At 39.8% G+C, this 20,347-nt stretch overlaps 1 protein-coding gene and 1 long non-coding RNA gene across 2 annotated transcripts; both read left to right on the forward strand.

Annotated features, from left to right (window-relative positions):
* The first annotated feature begins 458 nt into the window (after positions 1-458).
* On the forward strand, positions 459-8,793 carry LOC120436474. The gene is made up of 3 exons (XR_005610471.1): positions 459-533; positions 8,260-8,406; positions 8,647-8,793. It is a non-coding gene; the product is annotated as an uncharacterized LOC120436474 (long non-coding RNA).
* A 5,294-nt stretch (positions 8,794-14,087) lies between these two features.
* Positions 14,088-19,254, forward strand: LOC120436440 (myelin-oligodendrocyte glycoprotein-like). Its single transcript, XM_039607456.1, has 2 exons — positions 14,088-14,376; positions 18,272-19,254. Exons 1-2 carry the CDS (start codon positions 14,319-14,321, stop codon positions 18,787-18,789), a joined length of 576 nt encoding a protein of 191 aa, XP_039463390.1. The 5' UTR covers positions 14,088-14,318; the 3' UTR covers positions 18,790-19,254.
* The last annotated feature ends 1,093 nt before the right edge of the window (positions 19,255-20,347 follow it).

The raw sequence follows: 20,347 nt of genomic DNA on the forward strand, positions 1-20,347 counted from the left end.
TGCGCAGAGGAGGAGACATGCGGCTCTTCTGATTCCTTCTTTTTCAATCCCTCCATTTAAAAGCACAAGTTCACACTGCAGTAGTTGTACACCTTTAAAATCTGGACATCCTCTACAGAGAAAACAACTGTGAGTAAGAGGGACAGCTCCATTTAAAGTGTATGTATACTTCAGTTTTTGTAATATGGGTCTTTGTCAAGCTACACTCCACATTATGACACTCTGTAGATTGTAGATCTTCAAAATGAAGTGTACTGTTTGAGATTTGATGTTCTGTTTGTAACCCTCTCAAGGTTGTCCACTGCTGCTCATTACATGTTTTTCATGGATGTGTGGTTAAGTAATGATCTCCCAAACTGTATAAAACCCCTGTGATTTGTGTATATAGACTGGTCCACGCACCCCCTCTAACCACTGCTAAGATGGTACATTCCTCCCATCCTTTGTTTGTGTTTGCGCTGGTTCACCGTGATAGCGCTGGTGGAGCTGGGCTGTTGTACTGAACATGTGTCGTGCGTGTGCGTGAATGATAAGTAAGTGCCTTGTATTTGTTTGTTCTATGGTTGTAACTTATCATATACTTGCCCATGTACATTGTGTGATGCTTTTATAGAGTTTTCCGGCGGTTTGTGTAGCCACGAGACACTGTATAATCACGCTGATTTGACCAAATGGCGCCACACTTGTGAACTGAGCTGCCCAAAGTAAAGATGGAGTCGATCCCTGTGCAGCAGCCCATTTGTGTCCACCAGGGGGTGGTGTTTAGTCATTTTCGAATTAGATTTCTGTTCAACCCTTTCTGTATTATTTAGACCAGTTTGGTTGACTTTGTTTGCTAATTGTAATTTCTGTTACTTTACAGAACCACACACATACTTATGTATACTCCCACAAATTCACTTCTGAAGATGTTTGAATTAAAGGAACCTAAATGATCATCGCTGTGGACCCTCTCTTCCATCATATAAGTCACCTGTGCCTTCTGACCGAGGATAGGAATATCCTGCTGTAATTTGCCAGTTTATTAAGCAGACACATGTCCAGTTCACAAACAATGTGGCAGAGAGGTGGTTTGTGCTTCTACATTAAATCCTGGTGCACATGTCTGACAGTGTGCACACTTTTACTGCTCTGATGTAGATACATACTTGTGTTTTTGATTATCAAGTGCGACCCATCTTCTGTAGTTTATGTAGCACCAGATGAAAATGCTGAAACAGCCATGAAAGACTTCACTGACACCATCAGCAAACTGCAAAGACTCTATCCAGAGGCCTTTGCTCTTGTCGGGTTTTAATTACTGCAGTGTTTGATCTATGCTTCTATCAGAATATTTGTTGTACAAACAGAGGACATAAAATTTATTCTATCACACTGCACTTGTACTCTGTTTGTAGTTTGCACTAAAAACTGAGCATCAAGTTGCAGCAAACAAAAACACATGTATAGATTTCAGTTTCTAATGATTTACAATGTTCTTTGAATGAGTTATGGTGTAGGCACCTGTCAGTCACAACTACTCACAACTACTCTTTTCAGGGTTTAATCTTAAATTTCTTTTATAGCATGAATTTAACTCTGAACGTTAATCCTGTTCTGAAGAGAAAAGGGGGGTCAAACCCAGCATTAGCATGGTGTACCTAATAAAATGGCCAGCTGGTGTATGTACTGTATATAAAGGGATCACTCACAGAAATGATAACAGCGAGTAGATGGCAGTAGTAGAGCATCAGTTTGCCCCATACACATGGTTTTCATGTGACCTTTGACCTTAAGTGTCAAAGGAGAAAAAAAACTGTAGGTATGAGGCTAGAAGTGAAAACGAGCTCCAACATCACTGCTGTGACTTTAATTAAATCAAAATTTTAAAAAAAATGTTGTGAACATTGTTATAGCTGAGATCATGAATATCCAGCTGTGGTCGAGCTTTAACAAAACATTTATGATGGAGTTGAGTCAAACATCATTTCAATGACATCACTTTAAAATGAGATTTGCCTCATTTTTATTCCTCTCTCCTCGTGTCTCATCTCTGGTAGAAGGAAGTAAGAAATCAGGTGAAGGGTAGAACTCGCAACTGTCCCTGTGAAAACTGGTCTAGATCCCAATAATTCTGAGAATTTTTCGGCCTATTTCCAATCTAATCTTCCAATCCAATCTTTCAAAAATTCTTGAGAAGATAGTTTCCACACAACTTCACTCACATTTAACTAATAATAATCTGTATGAACAGTTCCAGTCTGGTTTAGCCCCTCCCACAGCACAGAAACAGCACTTATAAAAATAACCAATGATCTTCTTATGGCAGCTGACTCCGGTTTACTTTCCATTCTTATTCTCCTCCATCTGAGTGCTGCTTTCGACATTATTTCTCTCTCTATCGGCCTCCATCGGTCTCTCCCATACTCCACTGGCCTGGTTTAAATCATACCTGTCTGATCACACTCAGTTTATTCAACTCAAATCCTTTACTTCTCAGTCCTTTCCTCTGACCACTGGCGTGCCCCAGGGATCTGTCCTGGGCCCCTTCTTTTCATTATCTACCTTATTCCACTTGGACACATTTTCTGTAAATACAATATCCAGTTTCACTATTGCCGATGACAATCAGCTTTATCTGTCCACTAAACCTGATTCTGCTCTTCCTCATCCTCCCTCACCCTCTGCTTAGCCGAACTAGATTCATGGTTCTCTTCCAATTTTCTCAAACTCAACAGTAACAAATCCGAGCTTCTCTAGGCACTAAATCAACATTATCCAGAACCAACAGTTTCTCTATTACTATCAATAACTCGCCGGTCTTCGTTTCTTCCTCTGTGAAAAGTTTGGGTGTCATCCTCGACAGTACTCTATCTTTCAATTTACACATTAATAATGTCACTCGGTCTGCATATTTTCAATTGCATAACGTTAATTGTCTCCGTCCTTTTCTCACCCCACATGCCACTGCCATTCTTGTTCATAGCCTCGTTACGTCCCGGATCGATTACTGTCATTCATTCTTTTTGGTCTTACTCAAAAATCCATCCACAAGCTCCAACGCGTCCAGAACTCTGCTGCCCGTATTATCACCAGGACCCCTTCTATCCACCACATCACCCCTGTCCTGCAGCAGCTTCATTGGCTCCTGGTCAAATATCGTATCAATTTCAAAATACTTGTGTACACATTTAAGGCTATTCATCATCTCTCTCCTCCATATCTCTCTGATCTCATTCAGATCACCATCCCATATCGGTGTCTTAGAGCCTCTTTTTCTCTTTCTCTCTCTGTCCCCTCTCCCTGTCTTGCCACCAAGGGGATTGTGGCTCAAGAGTTGTGAGTTTGTATTGTAATCAGAAGGTTGCCGGTTCGAGCCCGGCTTGGACAGTCTCGGTCGTTGTGTCTTTGGGCAAGACACTTCACCCATTGCCTACTGGTGCTGGTCAGAGGACCCGGTGGCGCCAGTGTCCGGCAGTCTCGCCTCTGTCAGTGCGCCCCAGGGCAGCTGTGGCTACAATGTAGCTTGTGAATGGCTGGATGACTGAATGTGTAAAGCGCTTTGGGGTCCTTAGGGACTAGTAAAAGCGCTATACAAATACAGACCATTTTTACCTGTCTGTAGCCTTCTGGCACCTGGGATAAACTCAAGCTCAACCTTGACCTTGAATTTGATAAGTGGAAGTGGGCTGGGTTAAATCTCACCAGCAGGTGGTGCTATTGCTTTGTCTGTTCATAGGTTGCATTGCGATAACCAGTCGGGGCTAGGCAGAGTCAGAAGCAGGAAATATTTCTCACATGTGCGCTTGTGATGGTTGAAGAGTCATGAATGAACCCAACTCCATCCTTATTTATGACTTTGTGGAAAACACTGCCTGTGAGTATTTTGAGCTTTTGACATGTTTTCAATTATTATTTTTTGGTACTTTAGGTACAATTGTGGTTTTTATGGAAGTTAATTTTAAGAAACAGGCTACTATGTAACTTCAGATCTCATTGCACCTTGTTTCATTTTTACACTTCAGCTGTAAAATGTTCATGGGGGATTTTCGTGGACTCCCAAGTTTCTGAATGTGATCACTTGAGAGGAATTAAAAATCAATACCATAGGTGTAGCTGCAAAAAAGAGTCTCAGACAAGTATAAATCTCAGGGATATCAACCTCAAGGTCAGAGGTCAAATTTTAAAAAAAATCCTCTCAATGGGATAACTTGAGAATAAAGTGACGTAGGATATTGAAATTGATACCATAAGTGCGTCGACCCTGAGACTGAGGTATATGTTTGATGATGTCTGTTAGTTTTACTCTGCTTGCATTTTGAAGGGCCGTCTTAATAAAGTAGACAACACACCTGTCACTGGTCAAAGAGCTGTCTGTCTGCTTAGCTGTGATTCACACAGTAGTAGCAGAACAGGAGGAAAGTGGATAGATGCATGTATCTTGGCATTTATGGAAGTTGATATTTTACTAATAAACCAGTTCAATAAATGTATAATCATAACAATATATACCTGAAGCCAGGACATCACTAATAAAATGGATGAAAGCAGGAAGAGTGAATTCTTACCCTTGATTTAACCTGCTAGTCTTGCTCATCGAGGGACAAACTGATAAAGAGGACACACTCGAGGCTTCAACTCACCTGCAGGTGTAACTTTCAGCTTGGTTTCCCGCTTCATCTCAGATCTCTGGCTGTGATCTGTTTCATATGAGATGTGGCACTCATATGTTCCAGTGTCATTAACGGTGACATTGTGAAGAATGATGGACATTTTTCAACTTTTCATGTTTGGGTCTTCCAGCTCCACTCGACCTTTGAATAATTTATGCTGGTATGTTCTGTAAAGACGATCTTCCCGGAAGAAACAGACATAATCGTCTGCTTTCAGGTCACTCTTGGTCCATGCTACCCGCAAGATGTTGCCTTGATGGGGACCCTGACAATCAAGAGTTGCATCCTCTCCAACCTCCACTTCTTTCTCGTCTTGGACTAAAAGAAAAAGAAAAGAAAAGAATCCAGAAATACTGCACACGCCAAATTAAAGTTGGATTAGTGTTGTTGGTTAGTGCATCATTCTGGACAGGCTCATATTCGCTACTTACAACCAGCACACTGTCACAGCCCCATTTTTCAATAATCCCAAACGCCACTTAAGTAAAACTTTGGGAAGATTTTGGAAATCTGCCAGTAGAAAAGTTTAAAGGATGTCTAAGGTGGCTTGGTGGTGGAGTGGTTAGTTCTGTTGTCAAACAGAAAGAAAATCCTGGGTTTGAACCCACTAGCTGAGGCCTTTGCATGTGCAGTTTGCATATCCTCTCTGTGCCTGCATGGGTTCCCTCTGGGAACTCTGGCAACCTCACATGCAGGTGATGCAGGTGTAGGTTGTGTGGATCTGCGAGGTTGACTGGAAACCTGTCCAGGATTTACCTTCTTTCTTTCTCTTTGGTGAGTTTGATAGCCCAAGCACCCATCGTCTAAATGTGTCAGCCACTGTTTACATGTAAATTTAAATGTCTCACCTGAGGAAAAGTTAAAGTGCTGAAGCAAACTAAAACAATCATGAGCACTGAGTATCTGTGATTTAGGGCTGTCACTAAATCAGGTTTTGTCTGTGTGGCTAAAATGAGACTATAATGATATTATTGGATGTGTGCTGTCGAGAATAAAAAAAATGGTATCAGCTAACTATTGTCTCCTTTTAGTAAATTAATTATCCATCTACCACTGATGCACTGCTTGCTGCTGAAAACACACACACAAGCGGGAAGTAGGTGGTTAAAAGGAAAGTAGTGTTTAAGAAAAAGTGAGATCACACTTATGTAATGCTCTATAGTAAGAAACACACAAAGACAAAGCTGCTCACAGTGGTAAACATGATATGATATAAAAAGTGCAAAACATTAGGCGTGTGACATCTCTCTGGGATTTTACAGGAATTCAAGCTGTTTCTGAGAAAAGCGGGAGTTGTTTTGTACACTTTGTGTATCCACCAGGTGTCAGTGGAAGCCCAGAATCACCCACACAGAGCAATGTGACTGCACTGAGTGAAGATCAGGATGGTTGTGTTTGTTATTCAATGTAAAGTTTTCACAGTGAAATTTAAATGTTTCATAAAGCAGTGATTGTGTTTTCAAATTGATTCCACTTGTAAGATTCACTAAAGAAGCAAGGATTTCACAACATTAGTCCCCAATGGATTTTTGGGGATCCATCTCCCAGCCACTTGGTTGTACACTGTCTTAACTTGAATCTTATGTGTTGGATAGTGTGAGTACAAGAAAATAATTATTAGAATACAATGTGTTAAATTTAGATAAGAGGGTCCGGCAGTAGATAAGAGGAATAGCAGTGAAGCAGTGAATAGTCTCTGTGACATCTTTACACAGCCTGCAGGGTCACGTTTGGTTCTATAGAGCTGGTGCTCAGGGCCTCTGTGCTGTCCTTTAAAATGGACAGAGGACGGGTGTTTATACAGTTTCACTTGTCTGTTGTTAACAGTTGTGATTGGCTCATGTTGGTAAAATGAATCATTCCTGTCACACCAAAGAAAAGTGGGTACTAAGCATTAAGGAACCTTTGGAACCAGCTGGGTGTTCCACAACAGTAGTCAAAGCTGGCACATTTATATTTGAGCTTAATTCACCTTTTGTTTGCTGACCTTTCAAAGTGAAAGTGAAACCAAGATAAATTGATAAGTTATTCACAGAAACATTTACAACAGTAGTCAAAGCTGGCACATTTATATTTGAGCTTAATTCACCTTTTGTTTGCTGACCCTTCAAAGTGAAAGTGAAACCAAGATCTGCCCACTGTGTTTTTCTCCTGTGTGTTTGCTGCTTCAGGGCAGAGTCTACAAGTGCCTCCTGAAGACTCTCTGAAACTGTCTGACAGACGGTTTTGGGATTTTCCTTCACTGTGACGAAAAATCATTTTTATCATCCCATTCTAGCTTGTTTTTTTGGCCCTTCCACCTTTACTCCTCCACGGTTCTGTATCAACATCAAGCACACCTGCAGTTCATTGCCCCGAAAAGACTGCACCACTATTTTCCTCCTCACGCACACAAAGTGAAATCAGAACTGTTTCTTTATTCTGCATTGATCCAACAGTGTCTATGGAAGTTTTTTTTTTCTCTAATCTTACTGCCTAGCGACACAAACCAAGACCAGTAACCTTCTCCTGTCACAGTTACTTTCAGCTGCTCCCCTTTTAACCACAACGGGTACCATTGCCCCAGTTTTTGAGGAGCTGTGATAGTATAGTTTCCAGCACCTAACTTGAACTGGACAACTGGAAGAAAATGAATATCACTTTACTCGCAGGCGATTGTGGCTCAAGAGTTGGGAGGTCGCCTTGTAATCGGAAGGTTGCTGTTTCAAGCCCTGGCTTGGACATTTTTATCATCCCATGGGCAAGACACTTCACCCATTGCCTACTGGTGGTGGCCAGAGGTGCCCGGTGGCGCCAGTGTCCGGCAGCCTCGCCTCTGTCAGTGCGCCCCAGGGTGGCTGTGGCTACAATGTAGCTTGCCTCACACCAGGGTGTGAATGTGTGTGTGAATGGTTGTGTAAAGCGCTTTGGGGTCCTTAGGGACTAGTAAAGCGCTATACAAATACACGCCATTTACCATTTACTTCAAACTGTTCATATGTGCACTTCATCATGTGTGAATGTACTTTATTTCAGTACTCATAATTTATATTTAGAATTCTCTGTCTACTGAAATGTATTTTCATTTTTCATCCCACTAGCAGTTTAAAACTCAGATGTATCTGGATTTCCTTTCAGCAACAAAAATAGACAAATCAGCAGGGTTGGCACGATGGAGTAGGATGCTAGAGACGGGGTGAGATGGAGGCAGATGATCTATTGTGGCATATTGTGTATTTTATTTCTGTATTTTCATTGTAAAAATAATAATTTCAGTAACAAAGAAGCGGTAAACATGAGTTCATGTTAATGAACAACTGGGTCAGACTGGAAACAGAGACACGTGGACACAGTTCATTTTTAGGAGTCGACTTGTTTCCGCAGCATTCATGAAAGATAACCACAGTCCTGCTCCACTCTTTGCCCGCATCATTGTTGTTTCATCTCCAAAGCATTAATACACATGCAGAAGATCCACTGAAACAAAATATTGAAGCAAAGCAAAACCAGGTTTTAATATACAGATGTTTCTTTCTTGGTCACTATTTCTTTAGTTGTGAATTTTATTCACTGAAATGCATCAATTGCATGTGTCTAACTCAAGTAATACCCTGTCCTGATGTCCTAGATCCTCCCAGCAGAGATGTGAACAGAGGAGGAGACATGCGGCTCTTCTGATTCCTTCTTTTTCAATCCCTCCATTTAAAAGCACAAGTTCACACTGCAGTAGTTGTACACCTTTAATGTCTCCATATCCTCTCCAGAGAAAACAACTGTGAGTAACAGGGACAGCTCCATTTAAAGTGTATGTATACTTCAGTTTTGTGTGATATATATTGGGACATTTATATATAAGAGCTATTTCGCGATTTTTTATATTATTGAATATGACACTTTAGCTTGTTTGTTACTGTTCTTATTTAATGGAGCAACTGTGCTCACATACTTTCCTCTGGGATTAATAAACTGGTCTGATTTCTCTAAATTGTTACTCTGAATCTCATTTATGCTCCAGATCAGTTTGCAGCTGCTGAAAGGACAGTAACTGTTCAACACTGACTGTTGCATCCAGCCTGCTAAACCCTGGGTTGTTTCCTCTCGTCTGTGTGTTTTATATGTGTAAAGCAACCAATATAACCTTTGTTTCTTTGTACTCACTTGTTTGTATGGAATATTTTATGTGTTGTAACGTTTGCTGCCATGATGGTCTGTCTTAGCCTCAGTGAGACTTTCACCTGGATAAAAAAAAAAGATAGCAAATAATTTAATAATTCCTGAGTAGAAGAAAAGGAAGGAAATGGCTTTAGTGGACGTGGGATTCTGTGAAAACTTTATAACAGAGCTGTGAATGCTCCTGCCTCAAACACACCTCAGCTTCCAGCAGGGACATTTACAGGAAACTTGATCATATCTGCTTGGTTATGTCATATATTTGCTTTGCAATGACTTTACTATCAAAAGGTAAACAAAGAGGAAGTGGCTAACTGCAAGAAGTTGAGTCACTCAGTTTTTATGTGTGTGTGATTTGCTTTTTTTTTTCCTGCTGATTTATTTGTATTTTCAAAAGGCTATTCTATTCAATTCCATGAGGTGAAGCAGAAAGACCTACAGATGTGGATCATTGCTATTACTGTAGAGTCTTTACCTTACAATATAAAGTTCCTTGAGGCCCCTGTTGTTGTGGTTTTGTGATATATAAATTAAACTGACTTAAATTGTTTGGCTTCAATGTTTCTGTGAGTCGCTGCATCCTCGTGTATCTTATTGTTCCTCTGAAATGTTGGTCAGTCGCTCTGCAGTGTCAGTTTTGATTCTCCACACCTCATCTCAGTCATACTTTGTTGTAACCGAAGATAGATCTACTGCACCTTTACCCCTCATGAGCAACACTGATGAGATGAGAAACCATCTTTTTGATGATCAGCCTCTGTGCTGTCCCTTTAAGATGGCCTTTTCTAACCACTGTTTTGTCCTCTGTCAGTGGTACATTACATGATTTTGGAGCCTCCTGTTCAGTCTCGCCTTCTGTCTTCAGCTGTCAGAGGAACTCTGTCAGCTTATTTTGGAGTATAATATAATGATTTAATTAGGAGCACATCTACTTGTTTATTGTTTAAATACAACAATCATACAATATCCACTTCACAGTTAACACAGAAGCAGTAGCGGTTTTTGATACGGGCGACACAGGCGGTTGCCCGGGGCGGCATCGTGGTGGGGGGCGGCATCACGGGCATCGGCAAAAAAAGTAAAAATAAAAAATTGCTCGTACTCATGCTGCCACCGACATCAGCCAGAGCATATTGGGAATGTCATAGGCACCGATCGGTTTTCTATCGCCCATTTGCTGGGAGTAAAAGCGCCCTCCGTTTGCGAGGTGCGCCTGCTGCGCCTGCTGCTGAAGTCAAAGTAAACTTTATTGTCATCTCCGCTAGAGACAGTCCAGTATATAGAGAGACGAGACGACGAGGCTCCAGTTAAGTAAACAAACAATAAATATAAGAAGAGTAAGAAAATAAATATACACTTTAGGACTCGGGGTAAAGGGATCAATAACAATTTAAAACTTATAATTTACACTTTGATGATTTAAAGTCTCACACACAACCCATCGAAAGGGGAGGGGGGCCGGCTGCTTCCAAATAGAGCACATTTCATTCATAATGATGTAAATCCAAGCCCATTATGGATTCATGATTTGAATCCTGGGTTGTGTGAAATCCCAGAAATACACCTTAGACAAAGTGAATCTGTGAACTAAGGTGTAGGTCTATTAGGTTATGTTGTGGTGATCCTCGGGTTGGGGGATTTGTGTTCATACTGGAGTGCAAAATTAAAACCAATGGAAGATGGACAAGAAAAGTTCAAAGCCATCAGGTGCTCAGTTTAGAAAAAATAGAAAAGAAGAGGAGGAGAAACGAGCAAAAGATACAGGTAAGCAGATGTGTGATTGGATAATGGCAGGTCATCCTGAAACAATCAGAATCAGAATACTTTATTAATCCCTAAGGAAATAATGTGGATTACAGTTGCTCCAAGAAGAAATGGTAAAAATAGTAACAGTAACAGACTAAACTCCAAACCATACATTATGTTACAGATTTTAATATTAATTAGTCATTGTCAGTTGTTGATTTGTCCTGTTCTCATTGTATGACGAATTATGATGGCTGTTTGGTAGCCGTTTGCATACAATGCCTACTCTCTCTGTCTTCATATGTGCGTGTGTTTCTCTGGTGAAATTCAGTATGGTTCCGACAACAGTTTTATGTTAATGTATGTAACACCCGTCCCACTTCTGTTGAGAGGGGCCCTGGGTTCCTTTTGTTACTTTCTTATTGATACTCCCTTTTTAATGCTTATGGTATAAAATATGCAATAAAACTACACTGTATAGAAATAAATCACACACAAACAGGTCAATTATAACGTTAACTCCACTTTAGTAAATGATTATTTAACGACAAAAGAAAATAAGTAAAATCAATAAAGTTTGTTAAAGAATTTAAGTTATCTACTTCAACAGAAACAAAATAATCAACTAATATTGTGGGCCCACACACACTCTCACCGACACACACAGACCTCAAGTGCTACAGTCAGCGCCGTAGCTCCGCAAACGCACATAACGCACACTGCGTAGGGCACCAAATGGCCGGTAGGGCACCAAAAAAATCAGGGTCGTAAAAAAAAAAAAAAAGTAAACCATATTAATACTATAAATATCATATGCATTAATATGGTTAAACAATACAAAAGCAACATAAAACAATTTTCCCGAGAAAAGGGGTGAATCTGCTTTGTGCCCTGTCTCCAGTCTCCTCCTGGTGCCCCCCACTCCCAGTGGTCTGTTCTATAATGCCTCAATTCGGTATTGGTAAACACCTGTTTGAACATGGCCTCGAAACGGCAACAGGAGTCGGGAGCGGAGAAAAGAAAGAAGAAGAGAAGCGTGATGAAACTCAGGCGCCGCTTGCCAGTAAGGCAATGTTTAAATAATAACAATAAAAAAGTTCATTATTGTAGCCCTTGCTTGCACGCTCATGTCCGTCAACTCTGTGATAGCTCCTGTTAGCAGTGTTCATACTGTGTTAACAAATGTTGCAAATGATTGATGTTGGGTAGTTTGTTTACGTTGTGGATATGAATATAGAATGGACTACTAAAAGCAACTCATCATGGTCACTCAATTGACGGTTTTCAGATAACGTTAGCAATCGTGAGACTAGCATTTCCCTCCTCAGGTTGCTAGCTGGCTAACGTCATGCATGCTACTGATTAACCTTAACTTTGGGATAGGTCAGTGATGCAGTCAAGTATTATTATCAGATTAGACAAGATTACTTTGTATGTTGCTGCATTTCAGGATATCTATAAAGACGCATATCTTATTTATGCGGCATAAATAAGATATAGGTTTCATATTACAGTGTAATATGAAACCTATATCTTCAGTAATATAGATTTCCTACTTAGCATTTATATCAAATTATGTACAGCATGTTTATATTGCCATTTGCCATTATGAAAATCTATACATGTAAAATATAGTTAGTAATTTTTAAATGTACCAGTGACTTACTTAATTTATTAGTCTTATAATGCAATTTTTCGTAGGCCTACCTACTGTAGATTCAAAATTGTATTTCTGTAAAATCCCTGAATATTTTCTCTTGTATGCAGGGTCAATGCTTAAATATGTTCAAGGAGGATCTCAAGGACAGGATGAACCATCCAGTAGTAGTGCCATCCCTGGACATCAACCACCAGCCATTGTAGACCCTGCAACAATCCCTAGCCAAGAAGAACAAGAACCATCAACCACCAGTTCAGGTACAGTTCCATACACAAGTACCACTGAGAGTCCTGTCACTGAGAGACTATCAGAAAGTGACACTGTGGAGACATGTGTGCCCCCTTCAACCGATCCTGCTCTTTGGCCAGCTCACATTGTAGATGCTGATCGTGTTGAAATTGTGCGGAGAGGTCCTTTTAATGTCAGCTCTGATTTTAATTTTCCAAAGGGGCCTGAGTATTTATTTGTAACAGTATTTTTAACCTCCTTTAACCTTATTTATTGGTTTAACTGTCATGTTTGTTGTTATTTAATTAAACAAATTCCACTGAGAAATTCAAAAGTATTAATTTTTTTTTTTTTTTTTTTTTAAGTGGCGGGGGGGGGGCACCATAAAGCATTTGTGCTTAGGGCACCCAAATGGCTAGCAACGGCCCTGGCTACAGTCTTTCTGCTAGCAAACCCCTCGTTGCAGGCCTGAGTCGTGGCTCGGGTACGTTGGGACCTAAAACAATATGGTCGCTTCACTTGTTGCCAAGCAGTAAAATAAAAAGCACGTGCAAACAGTACTCACACCTCCAGGCAGTTCAAGGGGATAGCAGGGGAAACTGGGTCAAGGCTACCAGCAGGCCGCGGCAGCAACACTCACAGTCGTCCTCTCCACGTGCTCCCACGTGAACATATAACTTCAGCACACCAGCAGAAGGGACCTCTCTGACACGCCAGCAAGACGTCCGTCTCCTCCTACTCACAGTTGGGTACAACAGCTTTTCACTCCAGTCAACTATCCGTCAACCCGAAAATACGTCCGTCGGCCTTCTATGAACTCTGCGTTCACTCGACACTGTTCAGCTCTCGTCTCTCTCGCTTCCTGCAGAGTGCACACGGCTCCCCACTTGCTCCCACCCCCTCTACCTGAGACTACTTCAGGGTTCACTGGAGCTGTAGTACATATCAATACCATATCAAAAATAATGACATAAACCTCAAAATACAAATAAAAAGGTTGTGCATTTAACTGACACACATCACATACCTTACAGGCAATTATATACATTCTTGAACACATTAAACATTTGCAATTAACCATGAACACCAATGAACTATTTAAATAACTGACCTTTTTATATAGCCAGGGCTACATGTATAATCCTTTATATGTTTTGTGTGTGTGTGTGTGTTGGGGGGGCGCCAGAGGGAGTGTTCAATCTGATTGAGTTGCATAAATAAGGGGATTAATACGTTCGTAGTTAATAAATATCAGAAGTAAAATCATGCTAAAAACGATCAAACTGTTTTGGGTTTGAAATCTGACCAGAGTATGACTTCTACCACAAACGATCCTTGTTGTCTTGGATGTGCAGCATCGGGAGCGAGGGAGAGGGCCCCCCATGAACCTATCTTTGGCCTAACTCCTCCGGGAATGTTGTGAACAAGTGCTTCGGTAGAAGTAAGAAAGGAAACCGCTCATGCACACGCTAAAACTTTCCCTGCGCGCATGTTCCTTTCGAAACGTTCGTCTTTTTACAAAGAAAAAAGCCTTAAAAAGGAAAGAGATTTATAAAGATCTTCAGTAAAATCAAGAAAAGTCAGCAGTCACTTGTGAGGACAGTACGTGCACGTCTCCTTCCTCGTTTGACCGGCGCGAGTCACGTGACAGTACAACACCAAAACAAAAACAAACTGCGGCTGCTCTGAGGTGTGTCTTGTAAAAGCAGCGGCTCTTACAGCCGGATCTCCTCTTAGATGACATCGCATCAGTGCACAGAAGGGAGAAAACGGGAACTTAAGTATTGATCTCATTACACTCGTAATGATTAAAATCAGTACAAGCGGTACGGATACGGATCGATCCCCCACAACTAGTTAAGTGATTGTGATCTTCTACAGAAATGTTGCTCATATCTGTTTTCCTTTGCTTTTCGGTGATCTGGACTTCACTTTCAAAAGGTAAACCAATAGGAACTGTCTAATTTATGCGTGTGTGTTTTGTATTTTGTTTCTTTTCTTATTTATTTATTTGCGTCAGCAGTGGCTTGAAGTTGAAGGATGCGGTCTCCTTTCGACTTCTGTTCCCCTTAGTGCTTCACGTGTGGACGCAGATATTTTAGCTGTAGGTAACAGACCTCCCAGCATTTCGAAAACAGTCTCAAAGTTTACGAAAATATTCGTTCGTGATCATCGTCAGACACGATAAATGGACATGAATTCAAATAGCGACCCACCTGTCAGAGGTCTGCTCTCTGTGCTGGAATTCCCAGAATCGTGGTGTTTTCAAATCAAATCAAATCAAATCACCTTTATTGTCACATCACATGTGCAGGTACACTGGTACAGTACATGCGAGTGAAATTCTTGTGTGCAAGCTTCACAAGCAACAGAGTTGTGCAAAATACAATAACGTGCAACAAGCAAAATATAAAAATGGTTAATCTAAAAAGTAATAAATATATGTACCATATATAAAGGTATATACATTACTGAATGTGTGTACTAAATATGTTTTTCTACGTGTGTGTGTGTGTGTGTGTGTGTGTGTGAGTGTGTATATACATGTTTTACAAATGAAATAGAGTAAACAATAAAATAAGATATATAAAATATAAAATATACAGAGGTAGGTATGTGCAAAACAGTGGCATTAATGTAACTGTTCAATCAACTGTTCAGGGTTCAGTTTTTGTGGCCTTAGTCATCCTCTGATGTGTGTTTGGAGTTTCGTTTTGTACTGATGATTGAAATGACTCTCTTCAGTCTGTCCACACTCTTGTAGGCGATTGGAAAAACATATATGTGAGTCCATCTTGTGAGGGCAAATAACTTTATTTATTTATTTATAATTTTGTGACACTTACCTTTCTAAGACTGCTGCAGATGATGTATACCTCAGATTCTTAGTAGCACTAAGAGCCGACTGTTTACATGTGTGACGTAATCACACAGATCACATATTTGCATATACTGTACCGTATTTTCACTTTTGGTTATGTGAGTCTCGGCTTCAGCTGGAATATTAGAATATGATCAACATGGTTAAACACTTGCACCTCCAGATTTATATCATAGTTTATGATATAGCAGGTGTATTTCAGTAATAGCCTACTTATTTCAGTGTAGTGGTGAACAGTCACACAGCTCACATGGGCGTTATCTGTGATACTCCTTAACTATAATTTATCCAAGTTAACTTCAGTCAACCATTCAGACAGTTCTTTTGCAATGACAAACACAAACACTCATGTCGCATGTCGAATTAGACTAACTATTCACTTTAGCTAAAGTTATTAAGTTAGCTAAAGAGTTGGGATGCTGTGTAAGACATAAATAAAGCTAAAATACAAAGGTTTGGACACCATTTTGCATCGTTTCCCTACTGTAGGGGTCTCTGCAAGCATACAGGGCTCTGACAGGGTACAAGATGACAACTTTGGAATTCTACTAGAAACAGTCGATCATATTTGTTTGTGAAAGCTGAATCCAGGGCAAACTAGGCTAAATTAGCGTTTTTAGCTAACAGCTACAATAAGCATAAAAGTTTCTGTACGGCTATCAATTGTTAACATGACGCTTGTTTTTATACATGTAATATATTTATTACCAACCTGAGAGTTTATCCGCTGGTCATTCGACATGACGAAAGACTTCTGAAGTCTTATTTCAGCTCAAGATGCATAGAGTCCCGTCAGTAACACTTTCAGTCCGCTAGTAAAACGTAGTTCTATTAATCTGCGCTCATTACTCTGGAACCGGAACCAGATGTAAGTCCCAAAAAACGGTATTTTGGAACTGAAATTGAATGATGATAAGTGAAACTGAAATTATTCGAGAGCTACATTTTTAAAGGATAAAATACAGTTTCAAAGCAAATTAATTCATTTTCAAAATATAAAGTTAAAATTTGAATTTACTGATGATCATTTTCAAACCAATATATTGAACTTCAAATTCGTTTATAAAAACCATTTATTCAAGGTACAATTCACATTCAATCCGTGCAATTCAAATTCAAATTTAACTTATTCAAATTCAGTTTCTGATGGCACAAAGTGCTTCCCATACAGGACTGCCAAAATGAATTAATTAAATACACATAATTAATAATTAATAATAATAATTAATAATGTATGTCACTAATTAATTCAAATGTGAAATAAATAAATAATTAATTAAATGTGTAATTCAATTAATTAATTCCAATTTTAAATAATTATTGACACATTTAATTCATTATTTAATGATGTATTTAATTAATTCATTTGGTCACTCTTGGCCCTCCATTAACAGGATGTACTGTGGCGATGATATTTTTGTAAAAAGAAAAAAAACTTCCATCCGTTCAGACGTTCAGATTTGTTATGCACATATTTATACAGTTAACAGGAACTTGTTTAAAACGCTTGATTTTAGAGGATGAAGCAGTGTTGGTCTGGCGATGGAAAAGGGTTGAAGGTTTGTAAGGGAAACGTCATGATCTGTCCCAGAATTTCAAGGACTTGCATTTCAAGGACACTGTTAGCAATCTGGGCGTGTTGTTTGACAGCTCGTTCAAACTCGATAAACAAGTGTCTGCTGTAGTTAGATCTAGTTTCTACCAACTCCGTCTCATCTCTAAGGCAGTATGTTCCGCATAAGGACCTGGAAAAGCTCATCCACGCCTTTGTGACCTCGAGGCTGGATTACTGCAACTCACTTTATTTTGGTCTTCATTCTGCCCTCCTTCATAGACTGCAGACAGTCCAAAATGCTGCAGCACGCATTCTGACCAGAACCAGGAAGTTTGCCTCTATCACTCCTGTTTTAGCTGATCTGCATTGGCTACCCATAAAATACCGTATCCAATTTAAAATACTGCTGCTTACGTTCAAAATTACCAACAACACAGCACCGAGCTACCTTAAGGAACTCCTTAAATCGTATGTTCCTGCCAGAGCATTAAGATCATCTACTTAGCTACTCTTGGTGCAGCCTAGATCTCGGCTGAAATCTAGAGGTGACTGGGCGTTTGCCCTGGCTGCACCAGAGTTGTGGAATAACCTTCCGATTGTGATCCGGGCGTCCGATTCTATCCAATCTTTTAAATCACGGTTAAAAACCTATTTGTTTAATCTTGCCTTTCCTGCTTGTTAATGCTCGCACCTGACTTTTAGACTTACTCTATTTTTTCTTATACATATTTTTATGGCTTGTGCTTTTACTATGTTTTTATTTGATATGCATTTTATATTACCCCTGTGTATTAGTGGCATTGACCTGTGAGTATATTTGATACTTTGCTAAGGCCTTATAATACTCGTGTTACTTCTCTGTCTCTTATGTTAAGCACTTTGGTATACTGCTGGTTTTTAAATGTGCTCTATAAATAAAGTTTGTTGTTGTTGTTGTTGCATTTGATCAGTCTTAAAATCAAAAGCAATGTGAGTGCAGCGACCCTTAAAGGAAGAATATCATTTCTCATAAAAACATCTCCTCTCATTCTAACTAACTTAAAGTTGGTTTGCTGTAAATTCCTGGCAAAATGATATGTGCATTGTTCATATTAATAATCTTCTCCCAAATTTTGCTCCCTGAAAGCAAAACTCCCACAAATGTACGTAAGATGTGCTGCAGACAGCAGTGTTTTCATAGTAAATTCTGTGCTGGCACAAAAGCCTCTTTTGGAAGTTTGACCTTAGTTTAAATTACTTTCAGCAGATCTGCGTGTTTCCAATCTCACCTGACTTTTTGATGTGTCTGTGTCCACTCATCACATATGAAACACTTTGCTTCAACGTGACCTTTTGGGTTTTTTTCACTGTAGTTTTCTTTGAGTTGAAGCACTAATAACTGTTCTTCTGTTGTGGTTTAGATCCAGATGAGGTGATCACAGTGAAGCAGGGAGAGGACGTCACTCTCGAGTGTTGGGGTTTTGCAGATGCTCCCATCGAGCTGCTGGAGTGGAGCAGACCTGAGCTGACAGACTACGTGTTTTACTACAGAGAGCAGCGCTCCTATGAAAACTATCAGCATCCGTCTTACAAAGGCCGGGTGAAGCTGAGAGACCCGGAGATGAAGAATGGAGACGTTTCAGTGATTCTAAAGGAAGTCACCTTCAATGATGCGGGCAGATATGAGTGTTTGGTTGGAACGAGGAGAACGAGAGACAAGTGGAGCTCCATCAGTGTCAGGGTGGAACAGACTACTAAAGATACCTCGGGTGGAGGAAACACTGAGAGAGAAAACAGGGATGTTGGAGGGAACATGAAGAGAGAAAAGTGGCGTGTTCCACAGATAGCAGCCATAGTGATTACAGTGATTGTAGCAACCACACTGATTTTACTGATTGGGGCAGTTGTTGTTGTGGGGGTACAGCAGGTTCCCTACTAATGGGAAGGTTGGTGGTTTGATCCTTGTCTGCTCCAGTCTGCATCCTAAATATCCTTGGACAAGACTCCGAAGTTGCTCTCAGATGCAGTCATTGGAGTCTAAACGTGTGTGAATGTTACATAGAAAGCTTAGATAGAAAAAGTAAAGTAAAGTAAAGTTTGGAATACCGTTTGAGGTACTGGAAAATGTCTGTTTGGTGCCAAACAGCTAATGTGGCTAATGTTTTCTTTTTCCTCTATTTTAATAATGGTACAAACACTATGTGCTGTATTTGTCATTGAACACTTAACAACTCCATGAGATATAATATTTTATAAGAAGTTAATATATTTTCAAGTGTTTTATACTCTGAGCAGCATGAACAGGAACTTGAATTATTCTGTATTTACTTCCTGTTATGATAAAAAAAAAAAAGTACACGACTGTCAGAATCTGAACTCAAAATTAAAAAAATCTTGACTTGAACTGGTTCTGCTAAGGAGGATTTATTAAGTTATATATATTCTATATATCGTCTGCTTGCTGTTTTGTCCTGATGTCTTTACAAAGTTTTTTTTTTTACTCCTGCACAGTTGGCATGGTGTACCTATAATTTTGTTTTACATGTACAATGACAATAAAGGGCTATTCTGTTCAATTCTATCAGATGAGGCAGAAAGCTCTTAAAGCACAGAGGTGGATCATTGTTATCACTGTAGAGTCTTTACCTCACAATATAAAGTGCCTTGAGCCCTCTGTTGTTCTGATTTTGTGATATATAAATAAAACTGAATTGAATTGTTTCTGTGAGTCGCTGCAGCCTCGTGTATCTTATTGCATCCTCTGAAATGTTGGTCAGTCGCTCTGCAGTGTCAGTTTTGTTTCTCCACACCTCGTCTCAGTCCAGAACCATACTTTGTTGGTACTTAAGAGAGGCCTACTACACCTTTATCACTCATGAGCAACACTGATGAGATGTGAAAAACAATCTTTTTGGGGTGGGGGGAGGGGTCACTCTCCAGGGACAGACTGGAAGCAGAGACATGTGGACACAGTTCATCTTTAGGAGTCGACTTGTTTCCGCAGCATTCATGAAAGATAACCACAGTCCTGTTCTGCTCTTTGTCCACATCAGGAAATTGTTGTTTCATCTCCAAAGCATTAATACACATGCAGAAGACCCACAAAAACAAAACCAGGTTTTAATATACGGATGTTTATTTCTTGGTCATTTCGTTAGTTGTGAATTTTATTTGCTGAAATGCATCAATTGCATGTGTCTAACTCAAGTAATACCCTGTCCTGATGTCCTAGATCCTCCCAGCAGAGAAGGAGACATGCGGATCTTCTAAATTCTTCTTTTTCAATCCCTCCATTTAAAAGCATAAGTTCACACTGCAGTAGTTGTACACCGTTAAAATCTGGACATCCTCTAATGAGAAAACAACTGTGAGTAAGAGGGACAGCTCCATTTCAAGTTTATTTCTACTTCAGATTTTGTAATATATATTGGGACATTTATATATAAGAGCTATTTTGTATTATTAAACTTTACCTTGTTTGTTACTGTTATTAATTA

Source organism: Oreochromis aureus, linkage group 3 (genome assembly GCF_013358895.1).
Source record: "Oreochromis aureus strain Israel breed Guangdong linkage group 3, ZZ_aureus, whole genome shotgun sequence".
Lineage (NCBI taxonomy): Eukaryota > Metazoa > Chordata > Actinopteri > Cichliformes > Cichlidae > Oreochromis > Oreochromis aureus.